Raw genomic sequence first — 13088 nt, forward strand, 5'->3', positions numbered from 1 at the left:
CATTGTTACGTAAAGTGTCACTGAAGATCCGAAGTTACAGTATTCAAAATGATAAACTAAAATGATTTAGTCAAGCTTCTCAAAAAACATAGGGCCAAACAAACAGGTATGGTCACTGACATTCTAGTTATGGTAAATGCTAGGCATAGTGTTGGGCATAGACGTTTTGCTTATGAGGAAACAAAGCTGTGAATAACATGTTATTCTTTGTTTTTAGTGGTGGTGATGGAAGGTGATGGGACTGACAATTCATTCACTCTTTCCCCAAGCTGTACACATTTTACTATTACTGGCTGACTTCACTAGCCCTAGTTCTCTGTATCATTTTAATTCTGCCAATGTTGCTACCTGCCAACTACTAATATTTCTCTTAGTCACATTATTTTTCCAAACTGCAAAATTGTTACTACGCCTTCCTCCAGCTTAGCATTACCAGAAGTTCATTTCATAGTGCATGTGTCCTTAGGCTGCAATACTGAAGCTACATGATGCAGAGCATAGCTGTCAACGTTTCCCTTTTTTAAAGGGAAATTCCCTTATTCCGAATAGGATTCCTTGCAAGAAAAGGGAAAAGTTGACAGCTATGACGCAGAGTAATAATAACTGAAGGGCTGCTTATTCTAAATTAAATACTGTATTTATTCGAGTCTAATGCACCATCGAATCTAATGCGCACCTCAGTTTTCAAAACCTTGAAACCAAAAAAAGTATTTGCTGGCGAATGTAAATGTGCCATTGAATCCAATGCGCACCTTAATTTTTGCAATGTAATTTAGTCAAAAAAGGAGAGCATTAGATTCAAGTAAATACGGTATTCTAAATTATCCACAACTAAACAGAAATCCCAAGTTTCAATGTAACTTAACCCACTTCCATTCCACTTACCTCTTCAGGACCTTTATTTATCCCCCTTCCCCTTCCACGGTCTTTGCGTTTCAATTTCTTCTGCATGCCACGCCCTCGGCCAATACCGTAACTATTGCTTGTCTGTGTAGCACCTAAAAACAAGAACATCCAACACATTTCAGCATAAAGATTCTGACCTGAAAGAAGAATGTGCATACATACCACCTGTACTTTTCTGCAGAGTGAAGAGGTCACGTAAGGAATACATGCCAGGTCAGAACTATAGTGTTTTTAAAGGTCATTTCTAAAATTATAAAATAGCATTTTAACTCCAGCTTCCAAAACAGTGAATTGGCAACTTGGCTCCAAAAAGTTTCATTCCAGGCCATTCAATGGAAAATGCTTGTTCTGAACACAATTTCATTGTAAATGCTGTAATTATGCATAGGTGGGTTTCTAACACAAGCTAAGCTAGCATTAGACCAATCCCTTACCTTTCTGAATCCCTTTCATTCCTTGCTTTTTCATAGATTCTTTTGAAATTGGAGCATCTAAATCAGCATTTGAAGTTTCTTTAGCTTGTCTATACTGTTTTAATTGGTCAGCAAAATCCTCTTTTTCATCCTCATTGTAGACAAAATCATCACTGTAGTTATCATAATCTTTGTTTTTTGATTTTTTAGTATGCTGTGACTTCTGTGAAGGGGTGTATTTTCCTGAAATATGCCCATGCTGCACAAAAGAGAATGATAATTAGAAAACCAAAACATAACATTTTATTGGTGTTCATGTGTTGTACTTTTCTATCCTGAATTAGGGTTGTTATTTGCAAGTCATTAAATGTGTAGTGCAGTTGCAAATTGAAAACAGTGCAAAGATGCCTATAGTGCTTGATTATCCATAGATAGATGGAGAGTTGATGGGATGAACACAGATCTGTTCACTTGGCTATGGGTGCTGTGTCTCCAAACTGTAGTAGAGCTTTCTGTCCCCTCAAACCATTGTTCCAGGGAAAGCAACAAATACTGATCCTGAAAAACTCCCTGGTGAAGTGGGTGGATAATATAAATGGTTCACTAAGTTTTCTGTTTCTTCCAAATCTGTCTGTATTTCACACAAGAGTGGCCAAAGTAGAAATAACTGTTTTTAGCAGAGACTTTGGCACTACCAATTTGCTAAGCCAAGTGTGTATATGCAAATACTGGAGATGGGTGAAAGGAATTAAGCAGAATTAACAGCTTCTCCTCCCCCGCAGCAGCTCACACACTCTTTTTACAGGTGTTATTCTATAAATAGTTCATTTTGTGGCAAAAGACACATGACTTTATTGAACAAGTTATTTGTATCATTCTGTTGCAATGAGCAAGAATAAATAAATAAAAAACCATTCTAAGGACATCATTTTCTCATGCTTTAGAGTTCAAGTTGTAACAAACACCACAGATGCATGGGCAGAAGCAAGACTACCCTGCCAAAAAAGGACACACACAATTAAGTGTGTGCCAAGTCAACACAAATTCAGCTCCCCGCAAAAGTGAAATTCTGCAATAAGTCAAAATTATGCAAATTAGTATTTTTTGTATTCAATTTTAGTAGAGTAATTGGAGCACGAAGGAATGGGTTTTTTGCAAGATCAACTGTCCTCATTGCTTGCAGAGAAATTTATGAAAACATGCTGAAACATAAGCATGTAATACAGTAAGCATTAATTATTTCTCCAATGAGAACTACTAGATTCAAGTGAAAAAATTCTTACTTATTTTCTGTAGCATGAAGATATTGCAACCCATTTTCTGGCAGTAAGAGTGAAGCAAATCTTATGCCAGTTCCACCCCTTTTCTAGATGTAGAACATCCAATTTCATGACTTCCAGCATTGTGAATAAATTTATGATTAGTAACACTATGCTAGTAGTAAATTTTGCAGGGTTGATGAACCTGTGGCCCTACAGATATGGTAAACTAAAACCCTACCATCTTTGATCACCACTCCCCTTGCTGGCTGGGGCTGATAGGAGTTGGTTCCCTGCTCTATGTCTGGAATATTTATCTCCTTTTTCTGGGTTTCACCTTATGAATTTTCAATTTGAATTGGTTGCAAGTCATATCAAAAACATTTCAGGTGATATAAATGATGTTTTGAGGTTAAGCTTCATTCTGCCAGCACCTTTAATTTTAATAATTTTTGATATATTATTTTGGAAGTGTGGAATAAGAATGCACAGTTCACTTATGTATTGTCTCTCTCAACATGATCTTTGGAATGCGTTGATTGTTTTAATGTTTTGTCTGTAATAAAAAAATCAAATAAATAAATAAATATCCATATAAGGCTGTGCTACCTTAAACTCCAGATAGTATGAATTTACTACTGATTTTATAAGTCAAGCAGTAATAAAATTGTTTGCGGTTTTGAATGGACATTTATCTTCTCCCAGAGCAACTATTAGACTAGTCAAGAGAAACCATATGCTCCTTCATTCGGGAAGACATGACGCCAAGAAAAACCCAACGAAGTCCTGTTTTATTCAAATACAGTCATACCTCGGGTTGCGAACGTGATCCGTGCAGGAGGCACGACTGCAACCCGCAGTGCTGTGTCTGCGCACGCACATGATGCGATTCAGCGCTTCTGCGCATGACGTCATTTTGAGCTTCTGTGCATGCGCCAAAACCTGGAAGTGACCCGTTCTGGTACTTCCGGGTTCGGTGCGGTCCACAACCCAGAAACGCGCAACCCGCAGCGTTCACAACCTGAGGTATGACTGTAATGGAAGGAGGTTTTGGATGGAAAGCAAGAGCCCTCATAGGGCGAGATCATTTTTACTTCTGGGAGAGATTTACTTCAACAGAGTCACTCATATGTCCTCTTTCCATATGAATCTAGAGGAAGCTTTTGTAACAGAGAACAAAGTGATACTACTCCCCTGTAAGGAATGTCTGTTACTGATCCTTTGAAGAATACTGAAACACTACACAAAACTCCTACAATGAAAATCTCAATGGCAGTCAAGGCAAAGACATATGCTACTTTAATAATCTCTGGTTCCATTTCTTTGAATAAATATGGCAGAGGCAAAAAAGAAACTCATGGCCCCAGTAAAACTCAAAGTGACACAAATTACTTTTGAAGCTATTGAGAAGTAAATGGAAGGCTTTCATACTCGGCCAGAAAAGAGGGAGGATAAAAATTGCTTCATTTTGACTGGAAACTTTACTAACAAGTAACCAGGGAAACTGTTGCCCTCTGTTGCCCCCATATCACCAAAAAATGGTAACAATCCAGGAAATCAGCATGATACAGTGGTGCCCCTCAAGACGAATGCCCCGCTAGACGAAAGGGTTTTCCGTTTCGGAGGCACTTCGCAAGACGAATTTCCCTATGGGCTTGCTTCGCAAGACGAAAACGTCTTGCGAGTCTCGCCATTTTTTTCTCGCTTTCCCCCCCTTTTTCAAAGCCGCTAAGCCGTTAATAGCCTTTTAACAGCTTAGCCGCTAAGCCTTTAATAGCCGCTAAGCCGCTAAATCGCTAATAGCGCTAATTCGCTTAGCCGCTAATGGGGTTGCTTCGCAAGACGAAAAAACCGCTAGATGAAGAGAATCGCGGAACAGATTATTTTCGTCTTGCGAGGCACCACTGTATATAACTTTGGATGGAACAAACATTTTGAAAGCTGTACCTGAATGAATGAAGACTCATAATCTCTGTAGAAACCAGATCCTTTCTTATGGGATCTTTCTGTTCTTTCGGCATCAGAATCAATGCTATAGTCAGAACTGTCATTGCTAGAGGGGGAATTATGCTGAAAAACAAGAATGATTTCATTTGTATAATGCAGGCATATGAACTATATATATTGTATTTAAAATGCTACAGGAAAGTCAGTTGGAAGAGAAGCAGATTGTGGGGAAGTGGCATACAATTCAAATCCCCATGAGGGCTAATTTATTACCAATAATAATTAAGGTAGCTTGTACTTTAGCTGCATGCACTAGAGCAGCTCATGAGCCTCAAGCACAGGCAAACATTGCAATACATTAATTGGTACACTTCTCAGTACACATGTGGTGTGAGGAATGTTGGACACAGCAAATAATGATTTAGTAGGCCAATACTCTTGGACACATTATATCTGTAAATACCCAGTTGGTCCTCGCTTATTACAGGGCCTTATTGGTGGTGGTTCCCATTTGCAGAGTGCCCTCCCTGGTGAGGTGTGCCTTTCTCCCTCATTATTGACTTTCAGGAGAAACTTTAAAATGTTTTTGTTTACCCAGGCATTTGATGACTGTAGGTAATGGTCACGGCAACTGTGAAATTAAAAACTGTGACGCTATGTGATTGTTTTTAAATTTTCTTAAATTGTTTTAGTGTTTTAAATATGTTTTTATTCTATTTAAATTGTACTGTGTAAATATTTTTGATGTTTGCCACTCTAGACATGGCAAACAGAATACAAATTTAATAAATAAACAATATTTGTAAACTTTTTTTAACACTACTTTGAGTAAATGAAAAATAATTACTAGAGTTGCAAAGAATATTGACTAACAGTTCTAACCTTGTGTTTATCTCGTCTTCTCCTTTTTGACTTTTTCTTATCCTTTTCTTTTTTGCGTTTCTTGCGGGATTTTCTATGGGCTTTTTCATTTTTCTGTTTATCTTCAACCTTTGCATCTTGTTCTTCCTTATCCTCTTCAAATCCAGCATCATCTATTTCGCCATCTTCGAGTTCACCATCCTCTCTGTTTTATAAAGTCACAATAGTTTAGATTCAATATGAATTAGAAATATTTTTTTAAAGGGGCTATAGTTGACAGTAATAGTACAATCATCTCCCATGCTTATTTGTCCAACAACCACAACAATTACATAACATTTACACAAGCTCACCCTATAGTACTATCTAGTATTGTTTGCATTTTAAGAAACAGAGGCATGCAAGGATTACATAACTTCAGTTTACTACCTTAAAATTATAGGCAGTTTAATGAATAATAAAATCACTTTTGATTTTAAAGTTCCCAAAGCTCACCACTATGAAATGCATAAAAACATAAACCTAAAAACTATTAATACATTAATAAATAATCCAAGACATGAAAAGCTGACAAAACCAATAAAGCAGCTAAATCTATTACAAAGCAATTAAAAAATATTAATTAATTGCCCAGGTGAATATAGTAGTTCTGAACTAAGTGATGCTAGTGTAGATGCCTCCTTCACTTGCTTAGTGAAGTGAGGTCTCATCCTGACTCACTTATGAAGGGCCCCTGGAAAAGAGGGTTCTATTGCATATCTTAACTATCAGGCAGGTTCATATGGGAACACTGTTTGGTATTGATTTACTATGATAACACTGATCACATGTGACAGCAATGTTATTTAGTTTAGTTGCGAAAATATACAATATACAATTTAAAATAAAAACGCATACAATTTGTTAGGAAGAATAATCGTAACTGCACTTAATACAGAGCATGGAAATATATTTTCTAAGTCCTGTACTTCTAGCCTTGCACAAATAATTATTTTCTGGTTAATTTACTTTACAGGGTTATTGCAAGTGTAAATGAATTTCATAATAGAAATGCACTTTGTACTATAGAAATAATGAACTATGCAAGAACAGTGATGTTATGTTAAGTCGTGTAGGACATCAGTTAAAAAGGAAGGTTCTCTTAATAAAGCACTAAAGTTAAACTCTTCTCAAAATAGGATACTTGTGTTTGAAGGAAAACTAAAACAAAACACATCTCACAAATTTAGTATGATCTCTTAATTTATTTTTTTTAAATGTCTACCTTAAGGTTAACAGCTGCTGATCAGTGAGGTGTAGGAGGGATGGATTTAACCCTGGATTAAGGTGTATGTGACTATGCTTATTATTATTATTATTATTATTATTATTATTATTATTATTATTAACAACTGAATTTATATACCGCCCTATACCTGGAGGTCTCAGGGCGGTTTACAGAACAAAATCAGAATATAAAACCACTACAGTATATAATCAAAATAAAAACAACAGCCCAATAACACGCCCCCCCCCAAACCCGACATTTTAAAAGGGCATAGGATGAATCCCAGTTGCTGGAAGCCACAAGGCAGAAAGTACCCTTGTGCACGGATCCTGCTCTTAGAGTGTCCCATGGGGACATCTGGCTGGACAATGTGAAAGCTACTGGGCCACTGGCCTGGCCCTGCAGGAGGTTCTTCTTCTGTACCAGAATGCCTCATAGTATGCACAGGGTGAGATTCCCCTGCCATAGTGAATAACAGCATGACTGCAATTTGCCTCTGGGTAGAATTGTCAATGATTGATAAAAGAAATCAAAGAATTTATTTCAGGCTCTGGTAAAATCTACAAAGACCAACTACATACATGCCCAGAAAAAATAATGAACACAGAAATCTCAACCAACTTTAAGTATAACCAGACATATAGGCAACCATTTGTTCAGTACATTGGTTAGGGTAGAGAGAACTAAATTATCACTCTATCAAAGGCCTCTGATCAAGTTTATTCAAACAGCAGATGAAGTGGTGAATTTGTTTCTAGACAGTACTACCTCAAGCTGCTATTGTTCAGCTTTCTCATGAAATGTTACTTGAAAAAACTTAGTCTACATTTCAACAATTGGGAAATGCTGACTAGGTATGTTGCAAAAGCCAACTACAACTCTTGGGGACACAATTCTTTTGGGCATCTTGTACTGCCACAGCTTGCCATGGCAAATAGTTAAAAAGTACTTGAGAGATGTAGGGATGTGGGTGGTGCTGTGGGTTAAACCACAAACCTAGGACTTGCCAATCAGAAGATTGGCGGTTCGAATCCTCGTGATGGGGTGAGCTCCCGTTGCTCTGTCCCTGCTCCTGCCAACCTAGCAGTTTGAAAGCACGTCAAAGTGCAAGTAGATAAATAGGTACCGCTCCGGTGGGAAGGTAAACGGCATTTCCGTGCACTGCTCTGGTTCCCCAGAAGTGGCTTAGTCATGCTGGGCACATGACACGAAATCTGTATGGCGGCTCCCTTGGCCAATAAAGCGAGATGAGCGCCGCAACCCCAGAGTCGGCCAGGACTGGACCTAATGGTCAGGAGTCCCTTTACCTTTTACTTGAGAGATGTACCGTAGTTGCTCAACATTGCATGTCTTAACACTGACAACCCCCCCTCCAAATCATCTAAGTACACACACACAACTTGATAATCTTGAACTCAGTGAAAAACACAAAATTAAATTCAACAAAGGCAGTGTATTGTATTAGATATAAACAAGGACTATACACACAAGGATAACTAGCTAAGGAACTGATTAGAAAACAGAAAGTCTCCTCCTTTGGAGGGTTTCAGCATTTGGATACCAGGGGTGGTCTCAATGCTGAAGGTTTAAATTAGATGACTTGTGTGGCATCTACTAACATATGCAATGTGCCATAAACATATCTTTAGTTTAATACAGTGGTACCTCTGGTTATGTACTTAATTTGTTCTGGAGGTCCGTTCTTAACCTGAAACTGTTCTTAATCTAAAGCACCACTTTAGCTAATGTGGCCTTCCGCTGCTGCCGTGCCGCCACAGCCCAATTTCTGTTCAAAGTGCTTAACCCAAGGTACTATTTCTGGATTAGTGGAATCTGTAACCTGAAGCGTATGTAACCCGAGGTACCACTGTCATCAAATGTTTATCAGAGTTAGTCTCAGGAATGTGGGTTGGTGTAATTTTGTAACTATTAACATTCCACCATCTTAGTTATGCAGAAACTGTATTTGAAATATGCACTTTTGCCTTATACAGTGGTAGCTTGGTTTAAGGAGAGCTTAATTTATGAACAACTTGCATTAAGAATGCTGCAAGCCTGGAAGTAGGTGTTTTGGTTTGTGAACTTTGCCTTGGAAGCAGAACATGTTTCGCTTCCTGTTGAGTGTGTTCCATTTGTAAATTGAGTCCCCTGCTGCTATGGGAAAGCACGCCTGGGTTTAAGAACGCTTTGGTTTAAGAATGGACTTTCAGAACAGATTAAGTTCGTAAACCAAGGTACCACTGTACATGCCTTTAGTTTTAAAACATATCTGAAGGGCCAAACTAGTTTAGCATGAACAGCATCATGATATATTTTGATCCTCCAGTAACAGTAAACCTTACACTCTTATTCTGAGAAAAAGGATTCGATTTTTTAAAAACCTCTCCAAAATTTATCTAATTGTTCTTTTTCTAAACTGACCTGTTTAGAAGTGGGAGCTTTTAATATGGTTTTCACTCTTGCAACTGAAATGCAAGAATTTACTTGCTTCCCTGTTAACTAAACTCCACAGATCTACAAATCTAGTATATTCAAGTTAAAATTTAATGTGAGATGAAAAAGATAAGCCCTTAAATATGCAGTTAAAATGTGTTCATTAATGCAAGGGGGAAAAAATCTAAGAGCACAAAATGAGAAAACAGCTCTATTAGTATTTTCTTAATGTGAAGCAAGGGTATTCATCATGGTGCTCTCTATGTTTGGACAACAACTATCTCCAGCCAGCATGGTCAATGATCAGGGATTATGGCAGTTGTATTCCAAAGCATTCAGAAGACACCATGTTGGCTACCACTGATGTGATCAATGCTTATAAATTAGATTAATCTAGCTATAAACAGAAAGAGATCTGGCTCTTGTATACAGTGGAATCTAATTCTGTCCAACAGTGCTGTGGTAAGTTATAGTGAAAAGAGAAAACTATAAGGTTTAACTCTGATATAGATTAAGAATAGCACTACTGGTGTACAATAACAAGTTCATAGGCACCAAGTGTTCCCATTTAACTATATATTATTTATTCTAGCAAATTCTAAGGCTCCAACACTCAACATTCAAACACCCTCCTTTTCTGTCTGCTGCACATAGTCAGTTGCACTCAGCGCAATAAGTGGTGCAGTAAAATGGGCAGTTGGGCCTCCAAGGACTAGGATGGAAACATCTGCTAAACATTTGCAGAGTTCCTTGCCCCAGATGTCTTATGTCAAAACAAAACAAAACAAAACAAAATGTATCTTCAATTCAAAAGTAGCAGCCCTATCTCTATTTGCTTTAAAGTATGGCACGAAAGAACTAAGAACTAAGGAAAATGAATTCCCATTGTATTTTAAATTTCTCCATGTAGACTTTCCCTCTTGTTTTGCAACTTAACTGTTTCTGAGATTCTGCAGAAAGAGTAAATGTTTCTTGTTTTTCCAATAACAATTCAGGGAATTCCAATATTAAAGTTATCTACCTATAAAAAGGTCTAATTTATTATTGGGAGTTAGAAAGAAACATAAAACACATTCAGAGATTTGATAGGCTAGCAGGGGAATTAGTTCATTAGGAGCTGCAATTTCTGCAAAGCTATACAAGTTTACAGGCTTTGACTGTGCTTAAACTACTTAGTACAATTCCAATGTATCTCAGAAGATTTGCTAGTCAATAGATTTGAGGGTCACCTGCTTTTCTGACATACTTTTTGTTTTTAAATGTCTACAAGAACACATTGCATTATGTAGTAATCTTTGATTTCCCCTTATTAGTTCCCCTTTCAAAAGAGTAATATCTCTTAGGAACTCCTAGGATGATTAGCTCCAGGTCTATTAATAATTCAGTAATGTGCAAGCATTTCCTTTAACTAATATTTGCTGGACAACTCATGCTGCATTTGTGACTATGTTAAAAGTAACAATACTGCACCAGGTAGTATCCTTTGCAGTACAAATTGTTTCATGAACATTTTAAACTGCTACAGCTATGAAGGACTGCTGATATGTAGATCTGAGATACAAGGCCCAGTCCGATTCATTGTAGCTCTGTCCAAGACATTTTAATTGCCATTTGTCTCTGTATCCTGGCTTATAAAAGATGAAAGCCGTATACAACCTACAATGCTACTACATGAATTAGGGGTTATGTTATGTTTTTTTTTTACCACTTTGATAAACCAGTATTGTACATGGTTGTTGGGGAATGTGGACCATGGGTAGGCTTGCTGTTATGGGGAATACAATTACAAACCGTGTTCTAAGGAACAAGATTTGAATACATGTTGGTGAATGACAGATCAATAATTTCAGAGAGGTTCCCCCTTTTTTTAACCAACTGAGAAGAGCCAGATCTTATGAAAACAAGAGGCTGGAGAAAACAGAGCAAGGCACAAGACCTCAACCAGGAAAAAAAAAAACCCCTCTGGTGTCTTGGCTCAAAGGGATTGAAAGGAGGAAAAGATAAAATCCAACAGAACTTCACCTGCACAAAAAGAGATCCAGTTAAATGTGTAAGGTGTAAACACTTACACGTAGCTCCATGTATAAAGGGGGGAGGGGAGAGAAGCACACTCTTTGATTTCAAATGGCAGTAAGGGATATATGGGAGGATAAGAACAACAGTGACATTATACAGACACCCAATGTAAAGTGCATTTTATGAAAAGATGGGATTTTAAAAAAAGATAATGAAATGTGAGGGGGGGGAATGCATGCAAAATGCACCTTGAAGAGACAAAAAAAACCCTCCTCAAAAGACATCCTTGTTCCTGTATTAAGAACACCCCCACTCCTCCCTCAGGCTGAAGGTGACTCCCCTCCCCAGTACAATGCTACATACATTTTAAATTTTTTTTTAAAAACCCACCTAGGTACATTTAAGACAATATCATTATCATTATCATCATCATTATTACCACGACCATCATCTCACATTCTTAGTTATTATCACCATTGAGAAGCGGAGAGAAAGAAAAAAGAAAGAGAGAGAGAGAGAGAAGAACGTTACTCGACCTTTCGTCCCCTGCATGTTGCCTGTCAGAGTCGGGCATGTTTTGGTCAAGAACTGGGTTTGGGGGCTTGGAGAACAGGCTTTCAAAGGCCATTGTGCTGGCTCTGGCTGTGTGTGCAGGGAGGAGGAGGAAGGAGGAGGAGGAGGAGGAAGGCAGGACACTGCTGCCCGTGGCGGGGCGTTGGGAGAGGAAAGAGGAGGGAGGAGGAGACACTAGGCGCACACACACAACACACACACACAAATATACGCAGAAGCGGCGCGGCGGCCGGAGGAGGACCGCGTGGGGGTCCTCAGCAAGAAGCAGCGAAGATTTCCACTCACGGTTTTTTACTGAGTGACGGGAAGGGTGGGCACGGGGACACACGCAAACACACACGCGCGCGCGCGGCCCCCAGAAAAGGGCGCTTTTAACGGTCGCTCTGGGCCGGGCGAGGCTGGCCACAAATTTCAAAAAATAAAATTAAAATAAAGGGGGGGGGGTTAACAACAGGCAACACACACACACACCACAGGAAGAGGAGGGGGTGGTGGGTCGGTCGTTGAGGGCGGAGGGGACGGGGAAGAGGCGCCGTTGGCCGCAAAGGATGAGGAGAAGGAGGAGGAGGCTGGTCTGGTTATGTCTTCCTTACAAACATGGCGCCCGGTCGCTTTGCCACAGAGAAAAGAGCGAGACGGGGAAGAGAGCGCGTGGGAAGAGAAATGGCGCGCGGCGGAACGGGGTGGTGGGGAGGGGAGCGGGTGGGGGAGGAGGTGGGACGCGCTCACAAAATGGCGCCGAGCAGAGGAGGAGCAGGAGGTGGCGGCGGGAAAGGGGAGGGGAGGGGGAAGGACCAGCGGAGCTTCTCTGTTGGCGCCTCACGGGTCGCCTGCGATCGAGGCGAAGGCTTGGCCGCGCGCTCTGCTGCGCCCCGCCGCTGCCGTCATTGCCTAGCTTTAGGGGGGGCTTCCCTTCTCAGCATTGGCCCGCGAGGGTAGACGGGGAGGCGTCCATTGGGTGGGCTTGCTGCCTATCCAGGGCGCGTTCGAAATGCAAAAGAGCGGAAAGCCCCTCTCTTTCGCGCGCGCGTGCGCGTCGCGCAACCGCTCCTGTTATTTATAAAACGGGCGCGCGTCCGCTTCTCTCGCTGTCTCCTGCTTTCCTGAGCGCAGAGATGGGGGGGCCTGTGTGTGTGTGTGTGTGTGTGTGTAGACTCTCTCCCCCCGATACGTGTGTATTATGTGTACCGCTTGATTGAGCGGCTAATAAATCGCCTCATTTATTTCACTGGGATCGAGGGTGGCATCCAGCCAAGTTTTACTCAAGAGTACGCCCATTGAAATTAACGAGCATGACTCAGGTTCATTAATTTCAATACGTCTGAGTAAAACTTTTGGCTGCCAACCTTGCTCCCATAAAAATATCTAAATAGTGGCTCGTTATCAACCTTTTAAAAATTAGTTTAGAAATGG

The 13088-nt window shown here is 39.9% G+C and overlaps 1 protein-coding gene across 2 annotated transcripts in view; it reads right to left on the reverse strand.

Annotated features, from left to right (window-relative positions):
- ZC3H6 (zinc finger CCCH-type containing 6) overlaps positions 1 to 12128 on the reverse strand; it is a 22589-nt gene extending 10461 nt beyond the window's left edge. The window contains exons 1-5 of one of the 2 annotated variants that reach the window (XM_053383431.1): positions 11639 to 12128; positions 5408 to 5591; positions 4526 to 4648; positions 1341 to 1578; positions 886 to 998 (exon numbers count right to left, since the gene is read on the reverse strand). In XM_053383431.1, coding sequence (XP_053239406.1) covers positions 886 to 998; positions 1341 to 1578; positions 4526 to 4648; positions 5408 to 5591; positions 11639 to 11730 — 750 coding nt within the window. In that variant the 5' untranslated portion in view covers positions 11731 to 12128. Of the gene's footprint in view, positions 1 to 885; positions 999 to 1340; positions 1579 to 4525; positions 4649 to 5407; positions 5592 to 6967; positions 7632 to 11638 lie in introns of those variants that run through there. The other variant, XM_053383430.1, reaches the window with a different exon arrangement.
- Positions 12129 to 13088: the final 960 nt, after the last annotated feature.

The sequence above is a fragment of the Podarcis raffonei genome, chromosome 3 (genome assembly GCF_027172205.1).
Source record: "Podarcis raffonei isolate rPodRaf1 chromosome 3, rPodRaf1.pri, whole genome shotgun sequence".
In the NCBI taxonomy this organism is placed as follows: Eukaryota; Metazoa; Chordata; class Lepidosauria; order Squamata; family Lacertidae; genus Podarcis; species Podarcis raffonei.